Source organism: Orussus abietinus, unplaced genomic scaffold (assembly GCF_000612105.2).
Source record: "Orussus abietinus isolate OABI.00-Male unplaced genomic scaffold, Oabi_2.0 scaffold59, whole genome shotgun sequence".
Classification (NCBI taxonomy): Eukaryota; Metazoa; Arthropoda; class Insecta; order Hymenoptera; family Orussidae; genus Orussus; species Orussus abietinus.
The window spans coordinates 541573-559455 of NW_019395985.1; the positions used below are offsets into that span (position 1 = coordinate 541573).

At 46.8% G+C, this 17883-nt stretch overlaps 1 protein-coding gene across 1 annotated transcript in view; it reads right to left on the minus strand.

Moving 5' to 3' along the window:
* Window positions 1-714: 714 nt before the first annotated feature.
* The window catches only part of LOC105695027 (trichohyalin), a 77898-nt gene continuing 60729 nt past the window's right edge, over window positions 715-17883 (minus strand). Inside the window, exons 6-14 of the mRNA XM_012416246.1 lie at window positions 14829-14900; window positions 14498-14701; window positions 13791-13982; window positions 12485-12719; window positions 10190-10414; window positions 9350-9449; window positions 8944-9181; window positions 8458-8636; window positions 715-6571 (exon numbers count right to left, since the gene is read on the minus strand). Of these exons, the coding sequence (XP_012271669.1) occupies window positions 4315-6571; window positions 8458-8636; window positions 8944-9181; window positions 9350-9449; window positions 10190-10414; window positions 12485-12719; window positions 13791-13982; window positions 14498-14701; window positions 14829-14900 (3702 nt within the window). The 3' untranslated portion in view covers window positions 715-4314. The remainder of the gene's footprint in view (window positions 6572-8457; window positions 8637-8943; window positions 9182-9349; window positions 9450-10189; window positions 10415-12484; window positions 12720-13790; window positions 13983-14497; window positions 14702-14828; window positions 14901-17883) is intronic.

Here is a 17883-nt window from a genome sequence, read left to right on the forward strand (position 1 = left end):
TATTTCTTTATCTTGGACCAGAACTGGAAGTAGAGATGGAATTAAATTTTCCCGTGATATACGAAAATAAATACTTAGTTATTAAAAATCGTTTGTTATGACGCCGCCGACAGGCAAAACGCTGTCAATACATTTCAAAATATGTTTTTCCAATGACGTGGACGAATTTTAAATGTGAATTTGGAAATTGGCTCATTTTCGGAACTGAATACTGTTTGGTGAAATTTGTTCCCTCGAGGGATCGAAGAGAAAACGTAAATGAAATAATCAACGGTTGATATTCATTTTCTCTCGGAATAACAGAAGAATTAATTGCAAATAATTTCCGGCGGTCCGGTCCCCCTTTTTGTCGATGAATTTTAATATCTATAATAATCCCTGTTCCCCCGAAACTTATTTTTCACGGAATTCATGGAGTACCAGGAACGGAAACATTTTTATTAAAAATCATACAGAATAACACCGTAGAGGGGCGAAACGATATCGCCTCGAAAATACGATTTTTTTTTTTTTCATAACAGGAAATTGGAAATTCAAGAGGAGGAATAAAACGAAAGTGAAATTCTACAGTTTCTCTCCTTATTTAGTACCTGATTTAATTCCGTGGAACGTACGTATTTAACTTAACTACTAATTATGATAATTACGTACCTGATGAGAAACTTCTTCCTTGAATCAGGAAACAGACAGGGTTCAATGCAATAAAGACAACCATAATAATAACAATATATATATGCGTTTGTTTACATGAAATTATTACAACAATTTAATACTAGCCTACCCAAGTGTCGAGGCGACGATTTCCGGAAGGAGGAGAGACTCGCAAAAGGAAATGGATAAAAACCCACAGAAGGGGAGAAGGAAAATGATAAAGATATTATATTAAACGTGTTATATATTTATACATACATATTTATCTCTCTCGTCCCCCGGACGCGATCGCGACACTTACCGATATATTTATATATTAATATTTTTTTCATTAACAATTGCCACTCGTCGAATCGCTAGAGTTAATTAATTGCCGCCTACGCGGCTAATAGAAAGGACCGTTTCGATTTTCATATTTTTTCATATTTTCGTATTATCATATTTTGTCGACTTGCAAAAGGCTATACAAAGTGCGGCACCAAAAATCAGTCTTTCGTGCCTTAATATTATTTTCACTCGAAAAAGAACGGATCATCCCCTCTTAGTACTCCAACCGGAAAGAAACCGGAGACCATAAATCCTTGTCGCGGAGTGCAGGGAACATTAGCCCCGAAAAATCGAGAGGCACCGACACGGGGTCGAGTTCCGTTCTAAAAGCCGAGAAACGTGAGAAGATAAGGCATCTAGGGGGGGTCCGGATCCCGGGGAAAATCATCCGGCAGAGTAACGCGTCCTCGGGGATGATGCCGCAGGGAGATAGAGCGGAGTGGTTTACCTTCAGGTGGATGTTGGGTGGGTGCTTCGTGGCTTCTCGTCGAAATGCATTTACGAGAAGGGGTTAAAGGGGTTGGGCGAGGCTATAAGGTTACGGGGAAGGTGGGGAAGTACGAGGTTGCGGGGTTACAGGTGACACTGGGAGGAGGTTGGGGGTGGCAGATGAAGGGGTGAGATGTTAAGGTGGAGTGAAACGCGTGGAGGTACTTGATCGACGTCGGGAGAAAAGATTTTCTCTAAATACCTACACTGCGGACGTTCGTTTCTATACCGACAGCGGGGTCGAATTATATTGGGTATTGTACTAAATGGCACTCCCCACCTGCCGTTTACCTACAATAATTATTTTATCGCCTTTATCCCATTCGAATTCGACTTTCTCGATTACTGGATATTCACATTGGAAGATTTGAAATCATTCGGTAAATTCAATTCGGAGATAGGTTTCGTAGAGGAGACCTCGTGGACGTCACTTTCACTCCACCTTAAGGGAGGAGTCGCGAGCCCCCCCAAGGGGGTGGTTCGAGGGGGTCATTCGACCGTTCTTCCCCTGAAACCCCCTACGAGGGTGCGTATCAGGTGCGTGGCCAGGGAGTGGGGTTGAAAAAGAGTTGAAATTTTACGACCTCTCACCGGAGCCGAGGGGACGTAAAGGCGTTTTACGGGGTCGAGATGAAAGTTTTACTTTGTCGTGACGTGGGAAGCGAGATAGCTGCTCTAATAAAAGGGCGGGTCGAGGGAAAATGTTTAAAAAATAGGAAAAGACGTTCGACCACGGGCGGAACCGATAGCGACGCGTTTCCGGCATGTTCTGGACTGATTGCGTGTCGGCTAACTTTATTATCATCCGCCCGGGCGGGATGTATGATTTTCGGGGTAAATAACGGGGAATAAAAATCGAAAAAATTAGGATACGAAGGTGAATATGATTCTCGATAATGGCAAGTGTTCAATGTTTAGAATCACGGGTAATTGCAACCGAGTGGGCGGAAGAAGGACATCGACGTGTATGGAACTGACAATTTTCGCCGATTAAAAGATAATATCGAACATGTCGGGCGAGCACGTCGAGGAATAATTACGTGTCGGTTAACTTTATTGCATCCGCACGGGCGGGACAATTAGACCCCGGGCGGTATACATTATTTCCGTGGCTGGGAATAAAAATGCAGAATATAATAAAGCGTGCTTCGGGAATGGAACATGGCGACCCTTGTCGCGATTTATCGCATCGATCCGATCGATTTCCACTTCGCAGTGACAAGACCTGTCACCTGTAATCCTACCATCCTGTCTAGGACATACCTTTCAGACTGTAGCACTTTCTAACCACCTAACAGCCCGTTTTCCCCGATGTAACGACTTACTAGCGCGTCGTACCTCAGCGGAGAACTGCTTTACCGACACCTGTTGAGCGCGAAATAACGAAAGCGTTGGCATGCAAATTGCACGTAACTCTCGTCTTCCCTAAAAAAGCCGCGTTTAGGTTCCCAAATTCTACCATTTTGTTAAAAAAAAAAAAAAAATGGACTTCGAGGTGTCGTCGAGTCTTTCCAAAGACGGCGGAATTGCGACCGGACGGAATTCCCGGGAATTTTTTCTCGCTGGGCGGGAAAGGCCTTTTTCTCTTATCCTCGATTCACTCCCTTGTTATCAATGCCGAGCCCCAAGTGAAGATTTCATATTTTGCCCACTTTTAGGGCAACTTCTTTCATCAGAGAGCCGGGGCCGAGCGATCGTTCGTCTTGGTTTTTCTTAGCTTCACCGTTGCGAAGATGTTGGTCCTGAAAGAACGACATTTTTACGAAATTCCGGCCCGATGGGGCCGAAAAATTCGGATTTTTTTAAATCGACGTCCTGCGTTACTCGCGGTTTTTTCATTTCCGAAACGCGAGGAACGGGAGTCGATTATTTTCACATCGACGTGTTCAATTTTTTATTCTTGAACAACAAGGCTATTTTATAGCCAAACATAACGTGTGTGAAAAAGTGTAATAAAAATTAGTTAATCGTATAGACTGGCAAAATTGAAAATGATTTTAAAAATACTCCGTGAATATACTCTTCATTTATGGATTTTGGGATTATACAATGTAAATAGCGAGACCCTCCCATATGCAAACGAGCCTTAATGTCGAGCAGATAAAACATGAAAACGTGCGACTGCATACAATGAACATCGCAAAAAAAAAAAGAAAAAGAGCGAATCGCAAGCAAACGTCAAAAAATGAATAAACGTCAATACATTTTGCAATACAAATCGAGGCGGTCTACAAACATTAGCGAGAGATTCGACGAGCAAGCGAATGCACATATAAATGTATAACGAACTCTAAAAGGAAATATAAAAAAATATATGTGGTAAATAAATTGCACCCTCAAAAATCGGACCTCGAGAAAAAAGAAACAGAGTCCTGATAATCGGTTAATTGGTCCAGAATTAGCGCTGGGCATTTAGCCTTGGCAATTACCTTATAGAAAAAATAATAATCGTGTAATCCACAACTAATAAAAAAATAACACAAACGTATTATGTATCTGTATAGTAAACGGCCGCAATTGCGAACATTTTGCAACATAGAGTGCAACTCAAGGCGAGTTATGTTTCAGTTACAAATTTTACAGAGCTCGTTGTAAAATTTGTAAGTGGATACGTAAACAATTGAGATTGTCAAAATGATCCCTGGTAATCAAAATCGATTTTGGCCCCGAATACCTTCCTTCAGTTTTACAGACTATTTTATCATTCATCCTGGAGAAATCTTCCTCTTCGTTCTTCAAGGGTTTCTTCGTCTACTTTATCCCAAATCATCAGCAGATTTCCTTCATCATCACTACCACCATCATCCTGTAGAAATCTTCCTCTTAATTCTCCAAGTGATTCCTCATCTACTTCTTCTTCTTCCTCTTCTTAACGGAAGAGTCAACCCCCCAGAGATCGTACCAAGGTCCGCAAGTGTTCCTCTCCCTATCACTGTCCCTCCTAAGTTTAGTCCTGGGCAACAACGTCTTCTCCGAGAGTGCCTGATCCTTAACCACGATACAACTATACGTGGACTCTTCATCGGAAGCTTCCGTCTCCGTTAGGTTCTGGACAAGTCCGTCGTCATCCTCGCCATAAGTCTTCTTCCTGCGTTCCCTCTGGTTCCCATCGTTCCCCTCCTTCCCAGCCTCGACGTTCCTCTTAGCCTCCAGACTCCTCTTCCTCTCCTTCTCCAGAATCGCCTTCCTGGAGATGTTCCCCACGAAATAGGACCTCTCCTCCCTAAGGAGCTGGGCGCGATACTCGGACCTCTCCAGGATCTTGGGTCTCTCGGCAGGAGTCGGGAACTCCTCGAAGGAGTCCGACTTCTCCGGTACGTGGATCCTCTCGGCAGCTTTAGGTTCCTGTTTGGGACCCTGATCCCCAACACTCCTGTCCCCATCCTCCAGGATCTGCTTCTTGGACCCGTCCTCGTGTTCCTCGTCCTTGCCCTCCTCCTTCCTCACCGTTTTCGGGATGTCAACCAGAGACCTGTGCTGCCAGAGTGCCATTCCCTCCAGGACGTCGGAATCCCTGCGGAACCTCCAGAAGGACTTAGTCCTCTTCACCAGTTTCGGGCTCTTCGTCTCCAGCCTTAGTTCCTGATCAAACACCCTAGACGGCGCCTGACTATTCTGCCTCGGCAATTTCCTTTCCGCTTTCAAAGTGTTATTGTTGTCATCGTTCCTCTCAGCCTTGAAGCTGGATCCATTCTCCGGCCTCTGGTACCCGTGTCTCTCGATCACCTTCGACCTCTCGAGCTTGGTCTCGAAATTAGACTCGTAGCCTCGATCCTTGTCCATCGGCGACGCCTTCTCCCTGGGGGGTCTGCTGGTCTCAGCATAAATCTCCTCCTTATCGGAGTATCTCCGCTCCCGGAAGCTGGGCCTCTCCGGAGCGTCTTCGAAGGGCGGTCTAGGTCTCTCGAATCTGTGTCCAGGAGCTGATGACGCTTGCTGCTGATGCTGCTGTCCAGGTTTCTCGAAGTACCTGTCCCTGTCTCTTTCATATCCAGTGCCTAGGGTGGAAGAGGACGAAGACACCTGCTGATGGTGCTGGGGAGGGCTCTTCTCGAAGTACCTCTCCCTGTCCCTTTCGTAGCTGGTCCCGGAAGTCGATGACTGCTGGTGCTGGGACCCCTTATCGAAGTACCTCTTCCTATCCCTCTCTCTCTCCCTCTCCATCCCATACCCACTAGTGCTGGTGGCTTTATCCTCCTTCCTCTCCTTCTCCACCCTCCTTTCTAAGAATTTCGGCGGACTGTGCTCCCTGGCGTACTTCTGAGCAGTTTGCTCCAGTTTCTGGGCGATCTGCTCCACCTTCCCAGCAGTCTCCGGCAAGGTGATGGTGCTCTCGTCTTCCGAGTCCTCCGTGGAGCTCTTCTCCGGGGAATACTTCCTGTCTTCCCCTTGACCCTCCCTATCGTAGTACTTTGAATACTCCCCGGATGTGGCGTAGCTGTCCTCTTGCTGTTCCTCGTCCTCCTCCTCCTCGTCCTCGTCATCTTCGTCCTCAGCCTCTGGCTCGGTTGTGGACTCTTCTTCTCTCCTACGTCTGTCTCGGTGGTTCCTGTGGTCCTCGTCGGCATCCCTTCGGTGGGTCCCGTGTTGGTTCCTATGATCTTCCTCGGCTTCTCTGCGGTGGTTGCCGTGTTGATTCCTGGACTCGTCGTCGGCTTCTCTTCTGTGGGAACCGTGCTGGGTCCTGTGGTCCTCGTCGGCTCCTCTTCTGTGGCTCCCATGTTGGTTCCTCTGGGTCGTGGCTGATGCCTGGACCCCGGAAGACCCTCGGGTGGACATCTTGTTCCTGGCGTTTGGCACTTGCCGAGTCTTTTCCAGGTCCTTTGTCCTCTTCTTTGTTTGCTCCCGGGCCTCCTCCTCGAAGCGACGATTCCCGTTCGTCAGCTGACGACGGGGCACCGTTGGCTCTGTTTTTTCCCCGTTCTGGAGGTGCACGTCTGCCCATAAGTCCATCGCACTTCGGTACAGCTGCCAGCTTTTTTCATCCCTAGGGAGGGTTTTCCAGGAATCGTTCTCCCAGTCCTCTGGACTCTTCTCTCGTCTCGATTCCTTCTGTCGCTCGCCAGCTACGGCGCTGCTGTCGTTTCGGGGCTTTCTTCGTCGTCTGCATCGGTTTTTGTCCCGGGGGAAGAGCACAAGATAAATAAAAAGCTCGATCCTGGGGAGGGGATCTGTATCCTGAAGGATACCGTGGATAGGGAATAGATTTCTGCGCGGAATCGAGGACTCCTTCAGGACCTTCGCCGGGATTTATTCAGGGATTCTGGGAGCGGTTTTTGGCTCGTCAATTTATCGACGTCGCGAGTCGTACTTGTTTTTAGAGGTTAGGTCTCCTTGGAGGGAGACTCGGGCAAATCCTCTTAGAAATTGTTTAAGTACAACCTCAGTGAAAGTTATCTATACATCGAGACTAAAGACAAAACTCCGAAAACCGACATTTGCGTACGTGAAGTATTTCGATATCCAACTTTTTCATAAAATAAGGAAAGTTAATTTAGATCGTTCTCTTTTCTTTCGAGAGTTTAAAGATGCTACATTCCAAGTACTATTTCCCTGGGTCAGAGGAAGGGTGGGAAAGGGAGAGAAAAGAAGTATGAAAAGAAAACGGAGAATGCCGCCGCAGAGCGGGGAAGAATGGAGAATTGTATTCTTATAAGTTGTTAGGAGGGTAGATTAGTTTTTTTTTTAAGTTTCATTTTTATCTCTAGGCTCCTTAATTTATATCTCAATTACTCTGTTCCGCACCTTTTATTCGGATTCCTTTACCTTTAAGGAGAGACCCGAGGATTCTAGGATCCGCCACCACCGACGCGTTTAATTCCACCGTGCACGGTAACGCATGCGGTATCTACAAAGAAGGAGAACAGAACGAACAAAAATGGCTAGGGCGAGAGGGGCGAAAGCGGCCATCATAATTTTTTTTATTACTACACTCGAAAATTCGACAAACGTGTCATTGACAGAAAATTATCAAAAATTCAGTCATTAAAGAAAGCTTAAAAAAAAAAAATATTAGAAGTCCCTTTTAAACGAGAAATAAATTAAATTGTAAATAATTGCACGCTGCTCGAATTAGAGACAGAACGACTTAATAAAAAATGGAGAAATGTCAAGACTTAAAAGTGTAGAGATGTCTTAAAATTCAATGGCCTTATTTTTAAAGCGTAGACATTAAAAATGGGGTAATCGGTCGCTCAGAAATAATCAGTGCAGGTACCTTATCATTTTCTTTCCACCTCCTTACCATCGTCTAAAAGTAATATCGAGGCACTACGTTACTGTAGAAAAGGACATCCAAGTATTAGAAATTGAAAAAAAAGCATTCAATAAGAGGACATCGAAGCGCAATCGACGGGACGCGCGATTACTCTCTACCGGAACTGCTCAAAGGGGGGAAAAAGGGGGAGGAAAACTGAAACGAGAAACTTCAAAGAGAGAATTACGCGAATCACGATGCAACTCCGAGGGGAAGCAAAAGGTCGTATCTTGTACCGAAGGCGGGTATCAGCGATTGTACAAAGCCACTTCCGAACGCTCGGAAAAGCTCGGGGAAAAAAAGCCTACAGCAGTCCAGCAAATAACAGACCAGGATGGAGCGAAAATACGGGGAGCGATAAAATTATATTTCCAGATTGCACCAACGATTCCAGAGGCCGTTTAATCACTCGTCACTTTTCCCGAGGAATCGCCCGGTGGAATAGAAAAATTACATCCGCCGTTTATTTCCCGATAATTAATATCCATAATTTCAACGACTTCTATCATTTCAGGAATTTTTTTTTCCCCCCTCTTGAAGGGGGTCAATTTTTCCAATCTCTTTATCATTCATTTCGAGGGAAGTGCACGATCGGTAAGATCTGTAAAAATCCCCTCGGGCGATTTTGAGGGTAGCAACCCTTATCAAAAGTAACGAGTAATTAGTTTCTCCTCGGTTTCGGGGACGGGGTAGTAATTTAAAATTCAGGCGAGGTGGGTCAAGGCATAGTTTACCTCATGGCCTCGTCGTCGCTGTAGTCGACGTCAGGTTGCACCGGGGGTTCGTTGGAAAAGCCGCTGTCATTGCTGCTGTGCAACGAAGTGACAGCTTGAGGGGGTGGGACGGGCGGAACGGGTGGTTGCACCCGACGGCCGCCCGCCAGGGCGGCGGGCAGAGTGCCGGACGGCCTCACCTGTGAATTTGTGGATGGAGGGATGAATAAATACGTGTATACCGCAGGACTGGATTAAACATGGGGTGGGATTGGGATAACTTAAAGGATTATTCGTACATAAAATTCTGGAGATGAGAACATGAGGTTGTGTCCTGTTAAATAATGAAACAAAGTATGGGATCCGAAGAGCACTTTGCCCTTGATCAGGGAGAAGACCATGCACCTAAGAAAAAAGTGCCACTAGACTTTCAGCTTCGGTTTTTTACGTAGAATATTTCTGCGCAATTACCGAGTGCTCAAACCCTGTACTTTCTTCCGTACTTACCGATTTTGACTGTCTGGAGCTCGGGGTACCGTGGCCACGAGAGCCAAGACTGCTGGGGGCATTTGTGGGGGTTGCACTGCCATTGTCGGTGCTGCTGTGCCCCCCGGATCCGGGGTGACTGCCCCCGGAAGTGTCGTCCACCCCTGGGGTGACGGGCGGCCTCGAGGGGGGTGGTTTGCACGGAGGGATGGTCCTCGCTTCCGGTCCACGACCGTTGCTTACTCCGTGATTGGGCGATCTGACACCGAGGCGAAGAATTTTTCGAATTCATAGATCGATTTTGAGCATACAGGCAATATTATTATAACGTCATGTAAGAAGGAAAATTAAGTCGGATCGTTTTAATTGCCTCCGCGGCGTCGTAATTCATCCCCTAGGAAGTTCGACCTCGCGTCGAGATCCTTACCCAGGCTCATCGACGATGATCTCGGTGTAGGCGAGGGGGAACCATCCGGAGCTTTGCGTGCGCAGATTCTCGCCGAACTGCCAGCCCTTCTGTCGGTCTCCTGGAACGATAAAGCTCGATAAATCGCAAGGAAGGGTCGTAAATGAGTCGCGTCCTCGCGAATGACAAAGTGCCCCTTCGGCCGAGTCTCGAGGCGCTAAACTCGACAAAAGGAACTCCGAGAGAATCCAATTTCTCGTCGGGAGAAAAGATCTTCCGGAGGGAAGAGCGGATGTCTCGAGGGGAGGGACGGAAAGAGGAGGTAGAGACAGTCGGTTCGGTTCTCGCGTCTTTGATGCAAGCTTCTTCCGACCGATGGGGAATCCATGGGGTGAGGATTTTGGGGGTGAAACGGGGAAACCGGGAAAGGGGCGGCAAGGATTCAGGGAAAGTTCGGGGATCTTCGCTGGAGAGCTGTGGCTTTGAAATTCGGGATCGAGGGGTGGCTGCGAGACGCGATTTTTGGGGGCGGAAGGGATGCTGTAAGGGATGTTTCGATCATTCGAGGCGATGTCCTTTGGGAAAGGGCTTAGAGATTTAGGGTAGGTTTATCGGAATGAAATTCGGGATCGGGGAGAGGTTTCGGTGGGGATCTCGGATACGATTTTTAGGGGTGGAGAGGAGACTGTAAGGGATGTTTCGATTATGCGAGGCGATGTCTTTTGTGCGATGAAAATAACGAAAGAGTCGAAGGGTTGAGGATCAAGCGAACGATCGTTTCCATGGTCGAAAAAGAACGAGCAAGGGTGAATTTTGGGAAATAGGGGATGAAAAAACGAGAAAACCGACAAGGTGTCTGACCCATTAAGGCGATGAGGTCCCCCTCGAGGAAGCTCAGCTGGTTCTCCCCGGAGCTGAGATAGGCAAAGAGAGCCCTCGCAAGGGGGGTGTCGGTCCAGCCACCTCCGACATGAGACCCTCCACCACCCCCTGTGCTCCCACCCCCACCTCCTCCACCCCCTACGCTTCCGCTGTTCCTCGAAGCCGGAGCCATGGATCTGGGTCGCGGGGGTGTCTCTGGCACCTCTGAAACAGAAATACAACGGTTTCACCCCTCCACATAAATCTCACCATGAATAATACACTTCCCCTTGACACTCTTCCCATCTCGACCTCCCATGAAAATTCCCTTCCCCGCAAACCTCCGAAAGTGTCAACTACCTCCTCGCCGCAAATTGAAGGCGAAATTCACCCTAAGATGAAACTTACACTTAACAATGAAACGTAAAAAGAAAGTGTCCTGTATTGTTCTTCAATCTCGCGATATTCCTGATTGTCGTCAACAAAGAGATCGCAACGGGATTAAATAAATTTGCCAGCGAAACGTATGAAGGACAAAGGATCCCCTAAAAAGGGTCCAGCCAAGTGCACAAATTACCCGGATGTACCGAGCCGAGTAATTGCGGCGCACTTCTTCCTCGCGTGTCGTCGTTCTCATTGCGCGGCCCCCCGAAATTGCCCGACCAGTCCCTGGAGTGAATCGAGCGTGAAAAGCGCGAAAAGGGCGAAAAGCGTGAAAAGCGCGAAAAGCGTTTCCCTTGAGCCGGGCTCCACACTCGCAGCTCTCTAAATCAGCCTGCGAGCAACGTGGAGGCATGTAAAGGTTGAAATGTGTGAAGGTACGAATGCACACGCATGTCTATACTGCGCAAGCGTGGGTGGTGGGTGGTGGGTGGCGGTGGGTGGCACGGGCCAAGTGGAAAAATTGCAAATTCCCCGTGTAGACACGGCAAACAGTGGCCAGCTCCACTCGACACACACTCGATGCACTCGAGTTGTGTTTTTGCGAGCTCTCGGTGTCAAGTCGACCGGTTGCCGCTTCGAGCTTCGGATGAATTCGGTTTTGGGGAAATTCAGGGAAATTTAGGGATTTTCGGGGAATTTCCACGCGCTCGAAACGCGTTTTTCCTACGGCCTGTTGGGGGAGCAGGAGCTTTTATTGATCTTTGCTTTAGTTATTCGGCTTCGAATTTTATGAAATCCAGGGTAAATTTTGTTAAATGTGGATTTGAGGAAATTCGGAAAAATGGTGGAAAATTGAAGAAAAATCGGGGAAATTCGGTAGCTCTGCTATTTGGTAGGTAATGTTTGTATTTTCAAATTTCTCAAGACCCAGTTGTATTGTCATTGACTTTAACGTAAAGTTTCACATAAAACGACATGAATTTAATTACCGGGAAAATTCGCCGTCAAAATGGACATCTTGAGACCGTGAGTTGCGACATTACTCTGATCTTCAATTGAGAGATACCTTTCAAAAAGCTGTAGCCAATTACTTTCAACTTGAAGCTTTTCAATCGCTGATAAATTTCGATAAATCCTTCTCTCTGGAAATTCCGAGAAATTCGGAAAAGAAATTACCCGGCGTTCCCTGGAATTCTACCTTCACGAGGAATCGATGAAAAGCCGACCGACTCGAGCCGTAAGGCTTTTCAGCAAATTCCAGTAAATTTATATAAATTCGGTTCTCGGAAACTCCGGGAAATTCTGTACGCTGCGAGCGCATTTTGTAGTACTGTATGTGCACGGGGTGTACTCGAATATGTGCGTCGAGAGGGAGGGGGCGAAATATGGCGCAAACCACCCCCGGTGATATTGCCAGGGGTGCGTCACTTTGTCCGGGAATTCGGGCTGCTGTTGGGATAAGGGATGGAGTTGATATGCGTTTTATTACTGTTGGTAAGGATCATTGTTGTTGGGGAAGTGGTGAGAGGAGAACTAGGTACAGCATTTTCGATATAGCGAGAGACACCGTGTGCAGTTTATGCTTCCATTATATTCTCGAATTACAAAAATAATCGTACTCTCCGAGTAATGAATTAATTACAAGTTTGAAGATAAAGAAGGAAATAGCTTCAGGATGATGTGAAAGGCGCTGAGAAATTTAATCCAGGTCGAAATATTAATATTCATCTACACCCTTTTGGTCATACTCATTCGTGTCACCTCAACCTGTTGAATCTATTAAATCTGCAGATTTCATCCGTAACACAAATAAATATTTTTAATTCTGAAAAAAAATATATATATATATGGACCGAACTGATCAAATAGAATTTTAAGGTTGATTCAGGAAAATCTAAACGCGTAACTCACCTGGTCCCAGAGACAAGGTGGAGGCGTGCAGGTTGACCTCCGACCTGGCCCTGGAGAGGACGGGGGGCAGGTGCGGGGGTCCCCCGTGGTGGGCGGAGGACGGGGCACTTCCGGTCGGTGGTCCAAGTCGCAATTCCAGACAGGAACTGTCCATGCTTCTGGTTTTGCGCAACTGGGAACTCATCGTCAACTCCGAGCCGCCATTTTCCTCGTCTTCGGGCCAGAACGACACTTGCTGAAAGCACGTACAAGTAATCCAGAGATTATAACTTGCCCAATTCCGACAAACCCGCGTTCGCGTAACACGTGGAAACGTACTTTAGACGAATCTAAATAACAAAGGGAAGAGTTAGAAAAATTAGAAAAATTCCTAGGTAACTACACTCACGTATAGAATATGTCGAGTGTCGCTCTAAGGAGTCATAGAAATTTTGTTTGAAATGATCTGAGGTAATGAATCACCTGGATACGAAGATTTATTAAAAAACCAGGTGGTTCACCTGCGTAATAAAATGGCGCAAAGTATCGGTACAAGAAATATTACCGGAATGGACGTCGGCTAATTAACCGAGCAAAACCGGGCGACTTTTTTTTTTCCCCCCTAGGTACGCGTACAGAGAAACTCATTGTCCTGCTTGTTACAACTTGGGGCGTTGAATACAGGCGTTAAACCGCGACAAGAAGTCCTTTGCACTTTCTACATCCGCCATTACGACACTTCTTATTGCACGCCCGATACCGAGAGTTTCTCTCGTTACAGCACGTACGTGCACTTAATATCGGGTTTCTGGATACGGATCGGGGGTTACTCGTTAAACAATCTCGGTAATTGATGACTACGGTTATTCATTACGCCAGGCGACTCGTGATTACTGCCTTTCGGTGTCCTTATAGCGAAAGAGCCTTATCGCCTTGTGTTTCTTTAGGTGCGATTATGAGTACACGCGTCATACACTGAGCGATGAAATTTCTTCACTCCGGTAAGATCCCTCCAGGACGACTCTCGTTACCCACGGTAAACATTATTTCCTCGGTAAACAATGCCGCGTACAAAAAAACGTCTCATGAGAAACTTCTTCCGGACAAGACAAGACGCAACTTTCTCTTTACACTTTTCTTCGTAGCAGGAACCGGTAAACCAAAAATCAGGATTTCCTTCGCGAGTAGACATCGCGAATGAATAGGTCTCTCGAGATGACGTATTTGGAAGAACCTTCTTCATCGACGTCGATCAAATTTATCGACGTGTTTCCTTACTTTTTTAGAAAGACAAATCTGAGGGAATAGAGTAAAAATGTAGGATTACCCTCAGTCTGGAAGCGAACATGTCCTCGACGGATTGCGGCAAGTATTCCCGAGTGGCCGCTATTTCTCGCCAATCGTCGACCGAGGGATGCAAAGCCGACAGGGCGACTTCATGAAAACTCGCGTAATGTTTAGCAAGTGAACATTGTCGCTCCAGGACGAATCCGTACCTTCGCCTTTCCTGAGTCATGGCCTGAAAGAGACAATATTAAAAATATCAGATTTTTTCCAGATAATTGTTCCGTCAATTTTTTTATTTTTTATTTTTTTTTCGTCAATTTTCATTTAAAATTCTATTTAGAGTTTCGCCACTCTGAGAAATAAACATCGTTGCTTTTGTAATCCATCTCGTTCACACTTCCCTGCACTCTAAGTGCGAGTGCAAGTTAAACAGCTCTGAGATAACGATGCACTTACTTGCAGGGAAAGACTTTCTCGGGGAAGGAAAAATGCAAACTTTCCCTCTAATGCGGATTTACGTGCAGCTAAAAACCGCGATTACATTCGCGTTCGAGCTTTCCTCGCCTCTTACGAAACTGCACGTCTTTTTTAACTGAAACTAAATACTGTTTCGAAATATCATGGAAGATTTTGTTTCACATACAATACGCGTAACCGTTCAAAAAGTGAATCAAATGTCTATGCAAATTGACAGCTGTCTATTTCATTGAGGAGAGTGTGGTATAAAATAAGTATGAATGGAATTACGTTTTTCAGGCTTTGCTCGCAAAAGGCGTCCAATTTTGACTTTTCCTCTTCAAGGATTTGCATATTCTTTAATTCCTTGTCCATGGCCAGACCACTTTTGCTGGCTCCTCGTGATTTTTTCCGCTGTTTCTTCATAGTTGCTGCTGCCTTGCTGTAAGTTTCCGACCTGGTCTTGTGTTGCTGCAGAAACTTCTTCTGCTCGCTCTGGAAAAATAATTATTTAACCGAGGATGGAAATGATAATTAATCAGGTCGCTTTCCTTATTTAGGGTTTTGGAGAAATTAAATTTGGACAGTGCGCGGGGTAGAAATTAATTAAAAAATCACGTACCTGGACGACTTTCGTGTCCTTCTCGAGGTTGGTCTCCAGGGGAACGAGGAGGTCCACGTAGAAGGCCTTCAACTGAAACAAAAAGTTATTCAAAGGGGGTCAACTACGATTCGCAGGAGTGGCCCTGAAAATGAGGAGGCAGAGGGTGTCGGTGTGTAAGGATACTTTACGGGCTGTAAGTTAACCTCGTTCTGGCTTAATTACGGGACGAGAGGCGAAACTTTCTCGCGGATCCATTCGAGAAACGACACGAGAAGTACGCTCACCCAGGAAAACCATCCCAGTCTGCTAATTTCATCCCCGAAGTTATCCCAAAGCTTCCCAACCCTCGTCCTCGTCTTCGAGGAGACCGGAGTCTGCGAGGATTTTTTTTTTCTCTGGTCTTACGACCCCTTAAATATTCATCGGGCATGAGGAGAGACTCCCAGTGGACAATTATCGGGTGTTACCCCCGCGGATTATGCGTAAAGTATTTATAAAAAATTGCAAGTTTAATGGGAATTAAATTGCCCGTGAGCAAGGGGTGCGGTCGATTATGCGCAAGCGGGTGACGCGCGGACTTCTTCGAGAGCGTTTTTCACCCCGAAGGCTTTGACGGGGAGGAAAATGTCTTGTAGGAAAGTTGCGCAGCGTGGTATCGGAAACAATTTTTGTCTGGGACGTTTTTCAGCGAAACGTGCGGGAACGCCGAGAAATTGCATTTATCTCCGACGGTCCGGACGTGTTTGCGCTAAAGACAGCGGCTTGGCCGGGGCAGCATGCCGCCGGTCACGTTCGAGATAAGGGGAGGTTTCGTTCTTAATATCGCGTGATACGAGAAAAATGGCCCGTACAAAAGTTAGCCGGAAGGATCTGAGGAATAACTTTTGTCTGAGATGTTTTTCGGTATTTTCGACGGTTCTCGCGGAAATCCGTATTGATTTGAGTGATGCTACTTCAGCGTGCTACACGATTTTTGCTTTTTTATCAGAGATTTCTCGCAAACGCTCCCTTCCACCCCATACCCACTCCCCTTGTCCATGGGAGGAGAAGCGCGTTGTAAACGGGCCTTTTTACACCGGTGCACCCTATCGCCCTCAAAATCCACCCTTAGGCTCAACTTCGGCTCGTTTCGGGGGCGGATTACGCTCCGGCGATATTTCGAGTAGCTCGTCCAGCTGGTGGGCGAATCGAGCGTTACCTCCGTGAAAAGCGTATCAAAGACCGACTCGGGGTGCTCACCCTCTCGAGAGTCCGCGAATTCGCCTCCCCCGGGGCCTCGGACATTTCAGAACCGGCGCCGGTAAAAAGTTGCTCCCGGACACGCCCGGGATTTTATCGGAAAGTTGCCCCCCAACGCCGCCCACTTCCACCTACCGCCACCCACTTCTACCCAATACCACCCACTTTCCCCATTTTCCACCCACTGCCACTCAATTCCACCCGTTTCCACCCACAATCCCACCCACCGCCACCTCCCTCACGGAGATCCACGCTTTTATTTCTGCCCCCACTCACCCCCAACTCTCTTCTCCGGCTCCAGCGGGCCGTCAACCCTTTCTCCGGGGGTGATCACCCCCCGCGGAAACTTTCGCCCCGGCTTAGCCGACACACTCTCCTCCCCGGAAATGGCGACGTGCGGAGACAAAAGGCTTCTCGACTCGCCGGGACAGCTTCGGAAAATATTTACGGCTTTGGGGGAAAAGTTGATTTACCACTCGAGACACTTGGGGGTGGTCTTGGAAATGTCGCGACATACTTGAAGGGGACGGTGTTGATACGTGATGTCATGTGTTTTTGGGGATTTACATATGTGAAGTCGAGTATTGAGATTGTTTCTTCACATTCTGGGAGGTGGGGACTCATGTAACAATATTAATTGGCATAATATTGGTAAACTGCAGTTTACACGGCGGATAAATATTGCGAATATTGCTTGACATGTGAACATTTTGCTTAATTGGCTGAATATTCCGTCGTACTATACAACACTAATATTGATCCAATGTTATATATGTATCTTAACAAAATAGACATTCATCCTATATTGGACCAAATGATGTAATAAAAATTATCATTATGAATAACTTTAATACATGATATTCAAATTCGGACAAATGATTCACTCTTAGAGAACGAAACACCCCTAAATGTCATTTCCAACAAAGCCTCCACTTTAAGGGGACAATCATTCATAGCGTGACGTTTCATGGTCACGAGATGGGGGGGGGGGGAAAAGCAGGAAAACTTTCCCCCTACGAAGGGAGATACGAGCTTTCATTTTTGCCCCCAGCTGTGCCTACTTTTCCATCCTCGCCACTTTTTGTGGGGGCAATCGCCCCACCGTGGGTCTCTGTGCCAAAAGCTCAATTTCGCCGAGATGGGGCGGGGGTAAAAAGCCCCCAAAAAGTCCTGGGACCTAAAATGAGCCCCGTCGACATTTTAAATGCGTCTCTTGTGCTCTAAAATTTCTTACACATATATCGAGGAGGTGGGCATTTAATTATGGTCATTATGGCACTCATGGTTATATCCATGGATATCCATAGAGCTTTTAGTGCGTTTATACGTGTTTCGTCGAAGTGGGTGCCGAAAGCTCTGACAAAGAGAGATGGACGAATAGAGATGGGGCGAGAAAGGGGTGAAGGGGGGGCGGAAAAGCTTCAAAGTCAGAAAGCTAACCCGGGGAATGGGCTGATTTGCAAACAAGCTCCTGTGTAAATTTGCACAGGAAGCTCGCGAGCTGCGCGCGCTTTTCTTCGGCGTTTGCGCAGCGCAAGCCCGGTCATGAGGTTGGGAGGTGGGTGGTAGTGGGTGGTAGAGGGTGGTAGAGGGTGGCCCGTGCTTCCGGGAATTACCGGAAATGGACGTCGAGTTTGCTCTTCGTTCTTTCGATCCTTTTTTGACCCTGAGCGTTGACGTTAAATCCGATTTCTTAACACAAGCCTGTTTTCGGCTTAATGTAGTAATTACATTCATTTTTATACGACTTTTAAGGTAATCTCAAAATGGCGTCAATGACGTCTCACTAATGAAACTTTTCTTCGGACTGGATCCATGAGATTTGAATTTTTTT